General features: G+C 41.7%; 1 protein-coding gene across 2 annotated transcripts; it reads left to right on the top strand.

Annotated features, from left to right (window-relative positions):
• Nucleotides 1-1,210: 1,210 nt before the first annotated feature.
• LOC137798768 (MORN repeat-containing protein 4-like) lies at nucleotides 1,211-11,481 on the top strand. Of its 2 annotated transcripts, none has more exons than XM_068595711.1 (5): nucleotides 1,211-1,288; nucleotides 2,480-2,551; nucleotides 6,571-6,685; nucleotides 9,101-9,210; nucleotides 10,523-11,481. In XM_068595711.1, exons 2-5 carry the CDS (start codon nucleotides 2,485-2,487, stop codon nucleotides 10,720-10,722), a joined length of 492 nt encoding a protein of 163 aa, XP_068451812.1. In that variant the 5' UTR covers nucleotides 1,211-1,288; nucleotides 2,480-2,484; the 3' UTR covers nucleotides 10,723-11,481. The 2 variants fall into 2 exon arrangements, with proteins under 2 accessions (XP_068451812.1, XP_068451813.1); XM_068595712.1 differs by having other exon boundaries at nucleotides 1,220-1,288; nucleotides 2,477-2,551.
• The last annotated feature ends 6,181 nt before the right edge of the window (nucleotides 11,482-17,662 follow it).

Raw genomic sequence — 17,662 nt, forward strand, 5'->3', positions numbered from 1 at the left:
TTGGATGACAAGCCGCTAATGCCTTCGCTGGTTGTACCCGCTAGCTCCCCGCTGTGCCCAGCTAGCGCTGCTGCTAACTCCCAGACAACTACTGAGCGCTAACTGGCAACAGCGGGGAGCTAGCAGCAGTAGCGAGAAGATAGCAGCAGCGCTAGCTTGCTACAGCTGGGACATAGCGGGGAGCTAGCAGCAGTGCTAGCTGGCTACAGTGGGTAGCTAGCAGCAGTAGCGAGGAGATAGCAGCAGCGCCAGCTAGCTGGCTCAAGCGGGTAGCTAGCGGGGACAACCACCGAAGGTAATAGCGACTAATAACCCGCCTCTTATGGTGTGTGTTTGTTTTCACACACACAGACACACAAACAGACACATAACCTTGTGTTTTACCTGTTCATAGATTTAGTATCTTTGTTCCTTTAGCTGTTATTCATCTTCATCTTATTTGGCTTCGTCGCCAACATTTGAATTGCACCGTTATTTATTATCTTAGCGGATATTCGGGCTAAAAGATGTCGGTTCTGGCTAATTAATGAACCCAATTTGTTGGAGTCTGTCACTTCCTGCCCATGCCCCGCCCCCGAAAAACTAAATCAGGGCAGATGTTTTATTTAATTTGGGTCACCTTGATTATTATAATTCTCTCTCTCTCTCCTCATGAAGCCCCACCGCGCTCCAGAACATAAATCAAGCTCCATAAAAAAATAAATAACTCAACCGCCAAAAAAAAACACGCCGGTCTACTAATCACCAGATTGAAACACGAACCCACGACGACGTGGTGCTGTTGTTAAGAGGAAACGCTCGCTGCAGGTTTTATAATCCTACAGAGACGGCGGGCAAAAAAATAATAATAATAAAAAAATAATAAATTAAAAAAACACGCGGGCAAGGGCAAACGCTTTTAACGGAGAGAGCACTCCGGCTAATTAAGTCGTTGAACCCGTTGCCCTCGACAAAGATGTCTCCCGTGGAGGGCTGGACTGCACGAGGGGAGGAGGGGGAGGGTTGGGAGGAGGAGCCAATAGGAAGACGTCTTAAGACGAAGTGACAGGAGCGGCAGCCAATCAGCGCGCGGCACCTTGCGGGAGACGCTGGAGCGGCTCTGCCCGGGAACCGAGCGAGCTGCACGAGAGAGGAGGGGGAGGAGCGGGGGAGGAGGGGGGAGGGAGGAGGAGGAAGAGGAGGAGGAGGAGGGGAGACCGCCGCTGAGAGGAGCAGGAAGCCTCCGCGTTGCGTTTCAGTGATGTAGAGAAAAAAAAAGGAGTTCCTCTTTAATAAAAAAAACAAACAGGTAAACCGTTTACTTTCATTTTTCCAGGGAGCTCACTGCGCGCGCGCGTGCGTGCGTGCGTGCGTGCGTGTGTGTGTGTGTGTGTGTGTGTGTGTGTGTGTGCTGACACGCGTCATGCCGGCAGGATGAAAGGGATTACGGTGCCGTTACTGTGGCAACATTAGATGGAAGGATACACACTCCTCCTCCCGTCTGACATGACAGCGCCTGATGGCATTTCCTTTTTTTATTTTATTTTTGGAGGTATGAGGGGAATTATTCAGACTAATGAACGGCTTCAGATGTTTCCTCTCTGCAATGAGAAAGCGTGATGCTCCTGTGTTGTGTGTGTGAGCTCATCCTGAGGACAATAGAAAAGAGAACGCTGTCCCTTTAAGAGAGCCACGAAGAGATGCAACCGGAAGCAAATGACAATGGCTAAAAACAAGGAAATTTAAAGCGACAGTTCAGACAAATAGAGAAGGAATGCAAAACACAGCCTGTGTTGAGTGTGTTGTGTGTGTGTGTTGTGCGTGTGTTGCTGGATGGGTCACAGTGTCACATGACCAGGAAGTCATTTACGGGCAAAAACACATGGCTCCGATATTTATTAAAAAAAAGTCATCAAAAACAGCTGAGAACGTCAGGAGAGTCAAATAGACCATGAAGCAGTGATGGCTTTACTTCAATGTTTTTATTTTATCTCATTTTTTTTGTTCAAATTTAAAAAAAAATTTAAATTTTTTTTTTTAATTTTAAAATTTTAAATTTTTTAAATGTCATTTTTTTAATCTACGCTTTAGGGCGGGGCTTACTGTGATTGACAGGTGTGTATCAGAGGTATACGTACGGCGCCTCTACGTCACTCCTCCTTCGCCGTCCAAATTACGAAAAATCCAAGATGGCAACGGCCAAAAAGGCCGAAATCGAGGCTTCAAAGCGGCCGGCTGCAAAACCAAAAACAGGGCGACATTCTGTGTGTGTTTGTGTGTGTGTGTGTGTGTGTGTGTGTGTGGGAGGGGGGGGGGGGGGCATAATCTGTGCATGATTTGTGCTGCAAAACACACGGCGGTGGTCCGAAACTAGCAGTTAACCCACGGTCGGTTGAAAGCTGGACACATTACATGTGTGTGTAACTCCCAATGTTGATGATGTGTGTGTGTGTGTGTGTGTGTGTGCGTGTGTGTGTGTGTGTGTGTGTGCCGGCAGCAGGACCCATGACCCTGACACGAGGTTCCTTCAGCTACTCCAACGGCGAGGAGTACCACGGCGAATGGAAAGAAGGCAAGACCGACCCGCTCACTCTCACATCTCCTCTCTTCCATGAAACGCTACACACATACGAAGAAAGTAAAAAAGTCTATAAAGTATATAAAGTGCATAAAGTCCACAATGCATTGCTGCAATGAGATATCACGACGGCCCAAAATTAAACGAACCTGAACTCGCACAGATTGCATCTATCAAGCTAAAAAAAAAAGCCAAAAAAAAAACAGATAAAAGGTGTCAAACTGAAGCCAGATAGAGGGAAAATTTACACACACACACACACACACACACACACACACACACACACACACACACACCATCTGGTGCCAGCGAGCCCGCTGGATATCACACTACTTAAACCAGTATTTGCAGTTTGACAAACCCAACGGAGCGACCGATAGAGGACGAGGTCACACCAAGAAACAACCGTTAGCACCGGAGAGCCGGCGTGAGAACACATGCTAGCGCCGCGGCGGCGGCGGCGGCTAGCGCACGTGACGCTCTCCTCTCAGTTTTTAATGAAGCGCTCAAAGTCACAGCTGGAGACATTAGTGCACTAATACATAGACATAGCCGTGGATTTGTCACGTTTCATTGATACGTTGTTGCATCCTGTTCGAACGCTCAAGTATGTGTGTGTCTGTAGAGTTTTAGTTTTTAGAGACGTTTCAGTTGCGGTTCTGGAGCTTTTCCACCGTATCACATGATCTGGGCCACAATGCCGCGCTGCATTATAAACGCGTTAGTAATGCGATATATAATCTGCTTAAAGTGTTGCATCATGACACCGATAAGCTCACACACACATCCACAAGGCTTCATAACAACAACCATAACACAATATTTAGCATTTAATAATGTGCTGAAGTGTTACAATACAGACCAGGTCATGTGAAAATGCTTCATGATGTTATGAAGCATTATGAATGTGTTTAAGTCCTGACAACTATAATTGTACAGCGTTATACACTGCTTATAACACATTACACACTGCTTATAACACATTATACACTGCTTATAACACATTACACACTGCTTATAACACATTATACACTGTTTATAACACATTATACTCTGTTTATAACACATACACCGCTTATAACACATTATACACTGCTTATAACACATTATACACTGTTTATAACAAATTATACTCTGTTTATAACACATACACTGCTTATAATACATTATACACTGCTTATAACACATTATACACTACTTATAACACATTATACACTGTTTATAACACATTATACACTGTTTATAACACATACGCAGCTTATAACACATTATACACATCTTATAACACATCATAAGCTGTTTATAACACATTATACTCTGTTTATAACACAATATAAGCAGCTTATAACACATTATACGCTGTTTATAACACATCACGCACCGCTTATAAAACATTATACACTGCTTATAACAGATTATAAACGGCTTCTAACAGATTATAAACTGCTTATAACAGATTATAAGCAGTTTAGAACACATTATAAGTTTGTTTTATAACATTTCACTGAACATAGAAAGTGTCTCCGAACTGGTAAACAAACGATATGATTATGATTAAAAACCTTTCTCTGGTAAAATGTGCAAAACTTAAAGTAAACTTACTTAAATGTGTGTATATATATATATATATATATATATATATATATATATATATATATATATATATATATATATATATATATGCATGTATGTGTGTGTGTGTGTGCACGTGTAAGTGCATTTGTGTGTGCGTCGTGATGAACACAGCCTCATGTGTGTGTGTGTGTGTGTGTGTGTGTGTGTGTGTGTGTGTGTGTGTGTGTGTGTGTGTGTGTTGTGGTCGCGTCCCTGTGTGCTCACACACTTTGTTTGCACACAAACACCTGAAGGGTCGCCGCTCTCGCCTGAATGATTCAGGCCGAGCGCCGGGTTTTAAAGACGGGGCCGAGCTGGTCTTCAGGTATCAGGTTACAGGAAGTAGGGCTGCACACATACGTGTGTGTGTGTGTGTGTGTGTATATATATATATATATATATATATATATATATATATATATATATATATATATATATATATATATATATATATATATATATATATATACACACACACACACACTTCCACACACACTTGGACTGCAGCTCTTTAGTTTCTCTTCTCTGAGATTAAGAGTTCATCAGAACGTTAAGCAGCTGACAGATGGACTGACTTACTCCATGAGCTGAGGACTTCACCTTTACTCACCTTTACTCACCCTTAACTCACCTTTTACTCACCTTTACTCACCCTTAACTCACCTTTACTCACCTTTACTCACCCTTAACTCACCTTTACTCACCTTTACTCACCCTTAACTCACCTTTACTCATCTTTACTCACCTTTACTCACCTTTACTCACCCTTTACTCACCTTTACTCACCTTTACTCACCCTTAACTCACCTTTACTCATCTTTACTCACCTTTTACTCACCTTTACTCACCCTTAACTCACCCTTTACTCATCTTTACTCACCTTTACTCACCCTTTACCTCACCCTTTACTCACCTTTACTCACTTTTACTCACCTTTACTCACCTTTACTCACCCTTTACCTCACCCTTATCTCACCCTTTACCTCACCCTTTACTCACCTTTACTCACCCTTTAGAGTTTCGAAGAGTTACGGCAACATCCTTTTTGCATGTCACTTTCTGGTGCCGGCGCCTGCATCCAAGCTAACTGATGGACGCATCTCAGCCCAACCGTGAAGTTGTTTTGTCTAAGACTCAACTAAGAGGTTTTGTTGCCTTTGAACCTAAAAACCTCCGTTTCCTGACAACGCATTGGCGTAAAAACGATGGCGGCAAACACCCGTACGTGTGTTTCCACCTCTCTTCTCCTCTCAGAAACGCTGGAGGACGTCCAACAACCTGAAAGACAAAGCAGTGTAACTCGGAGACGTGAACGTAGGCTGAAGGTGAAACAGAAACCTCCACCGTCATCGTCTGTCCACCTCGTGTTCATGAACTTCCTCGCTGCCTTCACACGAACCCTGTCTGGGAAAAGAAAAGTATTGAATGAATCGTAAAGACAGAAAGTATGTAGTCGGTCAGAACTATTTGATTTGGCTGCAAACACGTCGTCAAATGGAGAATGTGGAGGTCTCCTGCAGCTCTCCACGTGCAAACCGTGTTTTTATTCAACAGCGAGTGAGAATCAAGAATCCCTTTGGAAATAAATGCAATAAAAAGGACTGACGGTTGCTCTTCGCAAACACGACCGGGGATAACAAATGGTGCGAGGTCAAGATTGTGTGTGTGAGCTTGTTTGGTTCCGGTTTCCTTTGTGGGGATCTTTTGTGGTGAAACTATTCAGCTGGTGAGTCGTGTTGTGTGTTGAAATGAACACGCAGGGGAAACGGTCGGTGCTGCGAAGGCTCAGAACTTGACCTCCAGAGGCTTTTTTTATTTCTTCAAATTGTGCGCTTTTGAAAATATTGTTTTGTATCTCAGTCAACAGTTTTACTGGTGATTGCTCGGCGGCCTCCCGGGAGGTTCTCGGTTCGTTGTTCATCGCGCTCGTTGACCGCTGAAGTGGTCGTCGCATTGAACGCAGGATTCTCGATATTTTGATGTATTATTTCGTCCCTGAATGCAGCGTGGAGACTTCGTGTTTTCAATATCATCCATTCATGAAATAAATAAATAAAAAGATCTCAGAAGGCCAAATATTTCATTTTTCCATTGAGGAGTTATTTGTATTATTATTATTTGTTGTCTTGTTGATGTCATTTCGCTCCCTTCCACACACATGAGGAACATCATTATTATTATTATTATGGATTTATGTATATGTGTATGTTTGAGAATTTATTTTATATATATATATATATATATATATATATATATATATATATATATATATATATATATATATATATATATATATATATATATATATACATTGCTGCTGCAGGTCTGCGTCACGGCCTCAGATATATATAAATGTATATAAATGTGTATAAATATATAAATGTACATTGTGTTTGCAGGTCTGCGTCACGGCCTCGGTCAGCTGACCTTCAGCGACGGGACGACCTTCACGGGACAGTTTGAGAACGGCCTCTTCAGCGGCTGCGGGGCGCTGGTCTTCCCCGACGGCTCCAGGTCTGTCCCGCCCCTCCAGCTGCCCTGACCTCTGACCTCTGTCCTCTGACCTTCCCCAATGAAACACCCTCTTAGGGGGTTAAACGTCTGTTGAATCAATGAATCAATAACATTTTAATTTTGGAAAAATGCTCATTATCACAACTTTAATATAAGATATTCATATTTAATACAAGTAACCAATCCTGCACACACAAAACTCTTTGACATGAATGTGTTCGCATTAGTTTAATTATAGTGTGTTGGATTTCCACAAGAGGCTCAACCTTCATGCGCGTGTAGCAACAGGCTAATTATTTTGATCATTGATTAATTCAGTTGATCGCTTTCATGATTAATTCATGACCTTGTTCAGTGTGAATGTTCTGTTTTATCTCAGTGACGGTTCAAAACCAAGACATATTTTGCTTTTCAATCGTATAAAATAGCAAAAAAAAGCAAAAAATGAGTCACAAAATAAATAATGTTTGATGCTTTTGATTCTTAAAGAAGGAAAGTCGTTCAATTAAAACTTTTGCAGAAGTTTGATGGATGCCGATCATTCACAGGACTTTTGTGCTCATACAAATAATAAAACACGTTTTTGAAGATTCAGAAAAAGTCTTTAGAAATAAAAACAAAAGGAGAAAAACTCTCCGAGTGCTTCAACCGTCTCTCACTTTTTAAGTGTCAGACTGTTTAAAGCAGCGATAACTTTTTATTCATTTGGTTTTCAAAAAGAAAGAAAGAAACGTTTTTATTAATTAAGAAAGGACGCGGCTCGGTGACCCGGAACATTCCTCCCCAATTCACGGCGTGTTTTTCCCGCTCTTTTGTGCGGCGGCGGAGGAGCAGCGTTCAAGTGGAGCCGAGCGGCTTCGAGTGGCGCCGAGCGGCCTCCGGGGGCGATGCCTCCGCTGTGACTCCTTCTTTGCTTTTGCTTTTCCCAAAGACAAAAAGGTTGTGACATCTTTTGCGTCTCTAAATAGTTTCGGTCCTTGGACTTGAAAGGAAGAAAGGGAAGTTGGCGGCTCCTCGCGCTAAAGAACGCCGGCGACAACAAGCGCCGGGGTTAAAGCGCCATTTGAGAAAGGAGAGAACGTCTCGTTGAACCCGCCAGGGTTTTCAAAAAATAATGAAATAATGAAATAGACTTTCTGTTACTCCGAGCGTGACCCACACTAATTAGTTTTAATGAATGATTTATTGTTATTATCGATATGAAGCGAGACTTCCCGGCGGTGCGTTTGAACTCTTCGCGTTGGGCTCTCCGGCGGTTCAGCCTCTCGTCTGTTTGAAGCCGTTTGACATTGAAGTGACGGCATATTCCCACCCTGCTGTTTGTGTTTTCAAAAAAGAAGAAGAAGAAGAAGAAGAGCTGATTTCTCGCTGTTTTATCTTTGAGAAAGTGTGAAACTGAGAGCTGCAGGAATGTAGCGAAAAGGTTTGTTCAAAAATGAAGAGACAGACGCTGGAGGGAATGTTGTATTACAAACATGCAGCAAAGAACAACAAGAAATGCATATTTTATTTTATTTTGAAATTTTATTTTCTTTTAAATTTATAAATTTTTTAAAATTTATAAATTTTTTAAAATTTATAATTTTTTTTAAATTTTAAAATTTTCATTTTTTTTTTAGTTTTTGTTTTTACATTTTAAATTTTTTTTTTTTTTGCACAACAAAAAATATAAATAAAATCAAGAGGGTGACATCATGTATTCAGGGTATATAAGTACAGTGTGTGTCCATGTGTGTGTGTGTTTAGATGAGGTCAGATTTATGTATTTGCATACGTGTGTACGTGGATTTCAGGCTAAAAAAGACAAAAATGTGAATATTAATAGAATGGGTGGTGTCATGTTTGTGGAAACACAGTGAAAGACGAGCAGATGGTGTTGTGTTTTAAATGATGGAGGAAGTTAGATTTTCCTATTTCAATGTGAAGTGTATGTTACTCCTTAATTTACAGTTCATGAGGAGAGTTTTTCCATATTTTCCACTCGGCCAGCTGCGTCGTAAACAACATTTTGGGAACGTTCAGCACCTCCACCTCCACCCTGCGGGTTTTTACACTGTTATCATTCTAACGCCCCCGTGGTTAAACATGGCGTTTATTTAACTCATCACACATTGGAGAATTGAAATGTTACTTCCTGTCCTGAAAACTATTCATACTGAACAACAGTTTACTTTAAAGCTTAAAAGTGTTTTTTTTTGGGAGGTAAAGTACGATAAAGCTGGCAAAAAGTAACCGAACCTCAGATTACAGCGCGAGGCAATGCGGCAGCGCCCCCTGTGGTGAAAGCAAAGGAGACGCTCTTTTCCTCCTAAATTAAATTCACAGTTAGGGAGCTCAAGGTTTTTTTTCTTCTTTTGGTTTTGAGGTTTTTGAGTGAATACTTGTGTTTTTTGTTGTTTTTTTGTTGTTTTCCAGGTACGAGGGAGAGTTCGTTCAGGGCAAATTTCAAGGCGCCGGCGTCTTCGCTCGCTTCGACGGGATGAGGTTTGAAGGCGAGTTCAAGAGCGGATGTGTGGACGGTCACGGTGAGGCTTCGCTCCACAACCCCCACACCCACAGGGACGCCGTGCTGCAAAGCAGCGGTTTGAAGTACTTAAGGGCTGTACTTGTACTTCGACTTGAGTATTTGTACTCTTTTAACTTCATCTGCACCAACTTCACGGGAAATGAACAGAAAGCAGCATATAAAGTAATGTTTCAGCTGGTAAAGGGGGTTGTTTCAATCAAAAGTACATGAATGCATCAATAATTATGAGATAATAATACATATTATCCTGCAGTATAAGTTTTTTAGCTACTTTAAGTGAAGCTAAGTATGTGTGATGCAGGTAATCGTCCACTCGTGGAACATTCCTTGAGGATTATTTCCGACTTTGAGTTAATTTGCTTCACTTTAATGTTTCTTTACGGTGAAGTTTTGTAGCAGTTCTCTCTCTCTCTTCCCGTTCTAATCGTTATAAATACTTTTTAATCATATTAAACCGTGAAATGTGTTAATTGTCTGGACCGCGTGTGTCGAGTCTCTCTGAGGGTAATCAACACGTTCTTCTTATTTGTGACACTGCGACAACGTTCCTTTGAGAGCGAACCACCTGACGGCAGAGCCGGCTCCACCGGTGGTTATTTAAAAAGGAAGGGCCCTTCCATTGCTTTAAAGGTTTTCACGCAGTTTCTTTTGTGAAACACTGACCCAAAGTCCTTTGTAGGCTGTCAAACAGAAGATCAAGGTGATGAAACACAAAGGAGACTCTCAGTTTATACTATTACATGTTTTTACTTGTATTTTTAAAGGGAACAACGCTCACAAGGGAGAGTGAGAGGAGTTCACGTGGCGGCGAAACAAGCACCGAGTCGGATTCATACGTGAAACAAAAGCCTCTCTGAAATGTGTGGAAATGATTCATAACTCAAAGATGTCTTCTCCTTTTGTTCCTAAAAAAACAGATGAATTCCCGGTTCCCTCTGCATTGAATGCTTCCGGCGGTTTTATCCACACAAAAGGACATTTTGAGCATCGGCTTAGTTCTGCTAAAAACAGAAAAACATCTCACGGCAAAGCTGAAGAAACGTGCCGCCGGAAAACTTTTTATTTGTGTTTCTCCATTTGAACTCCTCTCGAGAAAATATCTCCAAGTCCCAATTTTGGAAAAAGTGAGATTTTAAACCCTGTTTAAAAATTTTTTTTCAGTCTTATATATCAACCGCTACAGTCGCCGAATGGCATGCTGGGTACAGCTCGCTCTCCGGCACTCCTAAAGACATGAATGTGGCCTTCAATGTCAATCCTTGCATGTGTCCCGTGTGCTTTGGTGAAACACATCAATCTTTTTGGTCCAGGGGTGCTGACGTTTTCGGAGGGAGGTGATGGAGGCCCTGGCGGCGGCGGAGGCCCTGGCGGAGGCCCCGGCGGAGGCCCTGGCGGCGGGATCCATGAGGGCCTGTTTGAGACCAACCAGCTGATGAGGAGGGAGAGCAGCCAGGCGGCCGTGCAGAGAGCGCAGGCGGCAGCCGCCAAGGCCCGAACTCTGGCCATGTGACGCAGACTCCATCGCCCTCAGCGCCGCGCTCATCGCCCTCCTCTTGGTCTGAACAGCTTCCTGTTATCGATGAATGATTTGTTTCATTCCCGTCGTCACTTTCCTTTGTTTCATCGGGTTGCTGAGATTGTTTTATTTCTCAATCCAGTTAGCCGACACGTGCCCGCTCGATATGGCGCCCTCTTTTTTTACTTGTTCATTTGTTTGGGATTAGAAAGCCACTGATTCAGGATCAGCTCAGCTAAACACAGATTAAGTGCTCAGGCAGAACCTCGGTGCTGGATCTGCTTCAGGCTCAGCTCACCTGACAAAACACATCTCTGGATTCAAGACTGTTTCCAGTAAGCATTGATTTGGTAATTATCACATTTTAAATCTTTTTGCAACCATGAAGTGACACAAGAAAACTTTTTAATTCCGTGGTAAAGACCTGTCAATCACCTGGTAGCCCCGCCCCCTAAAGCGTCCCCTGCTTTATGGTCTGTTTGACTCCAACAGACCATAATGTACTAAATGAACATCAGGCTGTATAGAAGAAGACTAGAAACTAGAGATTGAGACATAAACTCATGTTTACAATGTTTACTGAGGGAATACATCAAGAGAGAAGTAGAGTCACTTATATAGACTTCTATACAACCAGAGGAGTCGCCCCCTGGTGGTCAGGAGAGAGAATGCAGCTTTAACACATGAAGCATAGACTTCTATACAACCAGAGGAGTCGCCCCCTGGTGGTCAGGAGAGAGAATGCAGCTTTAACACATGAAGCATAGACTTCTATACAACCAGAGGAGTCGCCCCCTGGTGGTCAGGAGAGAGAATGCAGCTTTAACACATGAAGCATAGACTTCTATACAACCAGAGGAGTCAATGATATGCATAAAAGGTTAAAAGATTCAGATTTTGCCCTGAGTTCTTATCTCTAAATATATTTTTAACTTCAAGTTGCCAAATCAGTGCTTACTGGGTTTCCTGCCTTCCTGCATTTGTTCGGACTTCATTGGTGCTCTCGTACTTAAATATGAATTATTTTCCGTAAGCAAGCGACACATCCGAGAGGGTGTAGCGCTCGTAAAGTTGAGCAGTATCTTTTTTTTTACTTTCACTCAGTGCCGTTACAGCTCACGTCTGATCACAGATCCCCCCCCCCGACCCCCCCAGTGCCAACCGCTCAGTGCCAACAGGCTGCAGCTGATCCAGAACCAGGGCCTCAGTCAGTAACTCTGCGGCTCCATTGGTCCGACTTTTCCGCCGGTCGTTGCGAAATGTAAACTTCTCCTCCATATCATCACCTTCCAAAAAATACTGGCCCAAGTTTTTTTTTGCACAACAGGTATTACTGTAATACCGGTCAAACTATATTTTGGTGACGAAAATTATGTTCGAGTGAGATTTCCATTGACAAAAATGCTAACTAAATTGCTGGCTTAAATGCTAGCGACAAAATGCTATCTTGAAAAGCTTGTAAAATGGCCTAAAGTCACATTGTCTTGTGAGGCAAATGATTTAGTTGAGAAAATTATTTTTGTCCAAAAATGACTTAGGCCGTTATTTTAGGAAGTTGACGATATGTTTCCTGATATTTTACTGATCAGCTGTAATTGGTTGTTCTTCGTCACATGACTTGCGTTGCGCTCTGCACTGTTGCAAAAAAGATTATTCATACCTGGAGAAATTGGAGTTATGAGAAGGTTTGTCCGCCGCGGAAAAGTCACCCGATGAACGCTGCTTTTTACAGCGTTTTTATTCTTTACATTCAAAACAAACGCCGTTTTTTTTTTTACAGCGCTTAAAAGGGCTGGTGTTGTTTTTCCCGCCTAAATGTTAATGTGCAAGCGTTAGCCACAGAGCTAATGTTTAGCCTGGGTGGGTTTTTACAACTTAGTGGCCTAATATTATCATACATGCTACATTACATAATAATACATCATGGTAATGAGCCCCTCCTGTCACGTACATTTACAGCCTTTATAAAATCCTATGTTTTTTTAAGGAAAATAAATAATTGATAGTCTGAACTGTACAATTCACAATCATCCTGCGGGGACTGAAGCTATGCAGCATGCGTGTGCACCTCTTGCCGTGACAGAGCCCGCCAGTTATATTCACGCCGCAATGATGAAAAGAAGTCATTTTTAAAAGACAGTGCAGGCGAAGGTGGTTACATAATCAAGTAAATTCACATTTAATTCATCTGAACGTCTCCGCGTCCTCCCGACGGCGTCGCTTTTCATCGGCGCGCCGCCTTTGATGGCGGTTTCAGAAACTTGGAGGCAAAAAGCAGAAGAAGGCGCTCATTACCATCAGGGGAACACGTCGTCTTTCACCGCTTTAAAGGGGCGGAGGAGAAAAGATGCGTTTCGCTGGTCAGAAAAGTGACGAAAATCGGGGGGAAATTTTTTTTTAATGTCGCTTCAAAGTCACCGGAGCGGAAAAAAAACAGACAAGTGAACGTCTCTATTACGCAACTTGATTGTTCTGTTTCTCTTTTCACATTCCCTACTGACTGTGTGTGTGTGTGTGTGTGTGTGTGTGTGTGTGTGCGTGTGTGTGTGTGTGTGTGACAGTGTGTGTGTGTGTGTTTATCTCAAAACATCCAACCACATCACACACACACACACACACACACACATACACACACACACACATACACACACACACACACACACACACACACACACACACACACACACACACACACACCACCATCAGAGGAGAAAAGAAATAAAAGAGATGCAAGCGTCGCCATTGTGATCCTAACAAAGCACTAAGTAACATATTTAATATGTGCGCTGTGCCTGCTGGCGATCACCGTGTGTGTCTGTGTAATAAGTGTATAGTGTGTGTGTGTGTGTGTGTGTGTGTGTGTGGTACTGTGGGTTGGTGAGCGTTTTTAAATTAGAAATGGAGTTAATTGTCGGTTATGTGATTATCTCAGAGTGCGATTAATTTCGGATGTGGTTTGGAGGGGGTGAGCTGGGTGCTGGAGGGGGGAGGGGTGATGCGGGGGGGGGGGGGGGGGCAAGAGAGGGGGGGTAAGAGGGGGGATGTCTCCCCCCCTGAACGGTCTGACAGCAACATTGACAATGGAACTCATGGAGGCATCTCACACCTTTTAATTGGCTCTGGGATATGAAACAGAGACGATGCCTTCAGGTTCACTTCAACAGGACGTTAGTTCGGCCGCCGCGTCAAAAACACTTTATACTCACCGTGAACTCACAAAACCCTTTAAACTAAATAAACTACTTGAAAAGCTTTAAGCTTCACATTCACATGAGAAAAAGAAAAAGAAAGAAGGAAAAAGAAAGAAAGGAATACAAAAAGAAAGAAACAAAGAATGAAAGAAAAAGAAAGAAAGAAGGAAGGAAAAAGGAAGAAAAAAGGGAGGGAAAGAAAGAAAGAAGGCTAAATGCTGTCGTGTACATGTTTTACTGAGATGAGAGTCTCTACAACAGAAAGAAAAAAAAAGATAGAAAGAAAGAGAGAAAGAAAGAAAGAAGGAAACAAAGAAAGAAAGAAAGACAGAAAGAAGGAAAGACAGAAAGAAGGAAACAAAGAAAGAAGGAAACAAAGAAAGAAGGAAAGACAGAAAGAAGGAAACAAAGAAAGAAGGAAACAAAGAAAGAAGGAAAGACAGAAAGAAGGAAAGACAGAAAGAAGGAAACAAAGAAAGAAGGAAGGACAAAAAAGAAGGAAAGAAGGCTGTCGTGTTCCTGCTTCTGTGACGAGTCTCTACAACAGAATTCAAAATGTCCGCCCTCCTTTGGTCTCAAGAGAGCAGAGAGTTTAATTTTCCGTCTTTCAGCCTCGACGGCGAGACTCCTTTAATCAGACGAGCACTCCAGAAAGCTCCGAACTTTAAGACGCTCTGAAGGAGATCGCTGCCACGAATGAAGAAGTAGAAGCCGAGCGGCGTTGAGCTCAAAGGAACTGGGGCAGAGTTCAGGAGGAAAAAGGCTTCTTGATCCCGCCGGCGGGATGAAAAGCAGGTTTTCTTTGTCAAAAACTACACCGTTCCTCACAAACAGAAGCTCTTTCCGAAGGTCCATGAAAAAAAGGCTAATTAAATTGTGATATTTCATTGAAAAAATACATTTTACTCACATGTGTGCCATTTAAAACTTCGCCCCCAAGACCCCGTTAGCTAGAAACAGATCCTGTGAAAACGTTAAACTTTAAATTTTAACGTCAAACTTCTGAGCTCCTCGGCAAACCAGGAAGCCGCGATGGATTTGGCTCAGATCAGAGGGAGTAAAAATGTAAATATTTCTCTCTATATATATATATATATATACACATTTATTTCCCTAACATTGGCAACATTTGGATGTAAAGATATAAAGATTCTATTGTTTGCCAACACTTGTAAAACACAGAAATTCAACTTGCGTTTCTTCTTTTCTTATATTGTCGAGAAAAATTTGACGGGAGCAAAAAAAACACAACGAGTCTTTAAATAATAAAAACCTTTAAATAACGAGGGACTTTTATTGTGGAGAATTCACAGCAAATGTGTTTATCCCAGAATTAGCGGCGCCTTGTTAGTGTCCAGGGAGCAGCAAAAGTAATGAGGGGCTTTTATTGTGAAGGCTTTGCATGAAAATTATATTTAGCACCGAGCTCCCAGACCTTTGTTAGCGGCTATTCTGCAATAAAACAAGTTTACGTATATATTTAAGAGAGGAAGAGGAAGCAGCAAAAAAAATTTAAATTTTATTATTACGGGCTTTTATTGTGAAACAAAATCAGAAATAATATTTACAGTCCACTAAATATATCCAATCGCCATCTGAATAGGCAGGTCACATTGTTCTGATGTGGTGCTTCTGATCCCAGAAGGAAATTAGCTTAGCCTTGCTTAGCTTAGCATGAAGACTGGAAACGTTTTTTTTCCCTCCACCTGCTTCAGGTCTTTATGCTAAGCTAAGTTAAGTGCAGAGTTGTTGCAGCAAGAAAGGGAAAAAAACAGCATCTCCTAAAACTGTGAACTATCAGTTTCAGGGAATAGTTGTTTATTTATCGCGTCACACAACGTCAGGTTGAATCTCTTTACACACGAGCTACAGAGTGCTAGCAGCTTCCTTCTGTTTCCAGACTTTGTGCTAAGCTAAGCTAAGTGGCCTAATATGACTGTAAAACATCAGACTGTTCCTTTTAGTTTAAACAAAAGTAGAGCGTATATTTAACATTTTGCATGTTCCAAACATATTTGGCTCCAATTAGATCAAATAATCTGATTTAAAATCAATTTAAAAATAGAAACACTGAAAGATGGAAAATGAAATGATTTTTAAATTAAACTCAATGTGTTTTGGAAAGATTTCCTATGATCGGAGGAGACTCGATGCCTTTTAAATTAGGCGTGATGTGTTTTTGAGGCTGTTTGACTGTTTAATTACAAGGAGTTTGTTGTTGTTTTTTGTTTTTTTCAAGAGGCAGAAGAAAAAAATGTTTACTTGCGTCGCTTATTCCGCTTCCACGAGAGCACTAGAGACGTAATCAGTGTCATTATTTCCATTCGTTCCACCGTGTTCACCTCTTACACTCTTTCACACACACACACAGACACACACAGACACACACAGACACACACAAGCCAAAGCCATTACCATAACCACCAGTATTATGAGAAAATAAGGAAAGAGCATTCCACGTCTCTGTGACTGTTGTTCAACAAGTGAGCGAATCAAGAATGGAATTCAAAAAAAGAAGCAGAAAGTAAAAGACACAAAGTGCCTGAACACACACACACACACACACACACACACACACACACACACACACACACACACAAATGTCTTCTACAGTGCTTTAAATATTTTGAATATTACTGTTTAACAAACTTTTTCTCAAATGTCACTGTTTTTTTATTGTTTTTTTTTAAAAGCTACTTTTTTCTTGATGAAGCAAAAAAAAAGAAAAAAAAGAAATGTTAAATATGTGTGGAACAGGAAAAGCGTCACACTGGATGTCACTGCGTGTCCTTCAAAGCTTTTGAAAGTATTCAGGAAATATTTTTTGATTTTTCTAACAGCAAACGGAGAAGAAGTCGGGTCGGTTCCGGGGTTCTGCGTCATCTCCCTGTTTTATTTCAAAATGGCTCCAAATTTTTAAAAAAATAAAGAGGAATTTGTGGAATTTATAATGACCGATGATGTCATAGTGATGTCATCGGGTTAGCTCAGTTTGTATATGAATAGTTTCACATTTTTGAACACGACAGCACATTCTGCTACTGTGAAAAGGTTTGATAAAAGAGTTGCATCATGGGAATTGTAGGATATACAACCAGAGGAGTCGCCCCCTGGTGGTCAGGAGAGAGAATGCAGCTTTAACACATGAAGCATAGACTTCTATACAACCAGAGGAGTCGCTCTCTGGTGGTCAGGAGAGAGAATGCAGCTTTAACACATGAAACAGACTTCTATACAACCAGAGGGAGCGTTTTAAGACACTTCCACATCGGCTTCACTCTTCAGAACATGGAAGTTGACGCCTGCTCAGGATTTAATGAACTGTTTTAATAAATAAAACCTGGATGACGTGGAACTCTTTGACCTCTTGACCCTCGTCTGCACCTTTAACACTGAAACCTGGAGGCCACTAAGCCATAACGTCACTTTTGTTATTTCTTCTTCTTCTGATGATGATGATGATGATGTTGATGATGATGATGATGTCACACACACACACAAAAAGAGTGAAACAAAGTCGTGTTCTGGTGTTGAAAAGAATCCGCAGAGGAACAATAAAGAAAACGCATGAAGCTCATCTGGATACAAGCTTCTTCTTTTTCTACTGTGTGTTTAAAGCACACACACACACACAAACACACACACACAAACACACACACACACACACATACACACATGCACAGAAAGACAGACACACATACACTCAAGGAGACACACACACAAACGCACACAACCACACACAG

Source organism: Clinocottus analis, unplaced genomic scaffold (genome assembly GCF_023055335.1).
Source record: "Clinocottus analis isolate CAN_PGR_092001 unplaced genomic scaffold, fCliAna1.0.p SCAF_31, whole genome shotgun sequence".
In the NCBI taxonomy this organism is placed as follows: Eukaryota; Metazoa; Chordata; class Actinopteri; order Perciformes; family Cottidae; genus Clinocottus; species Clinocottus analis.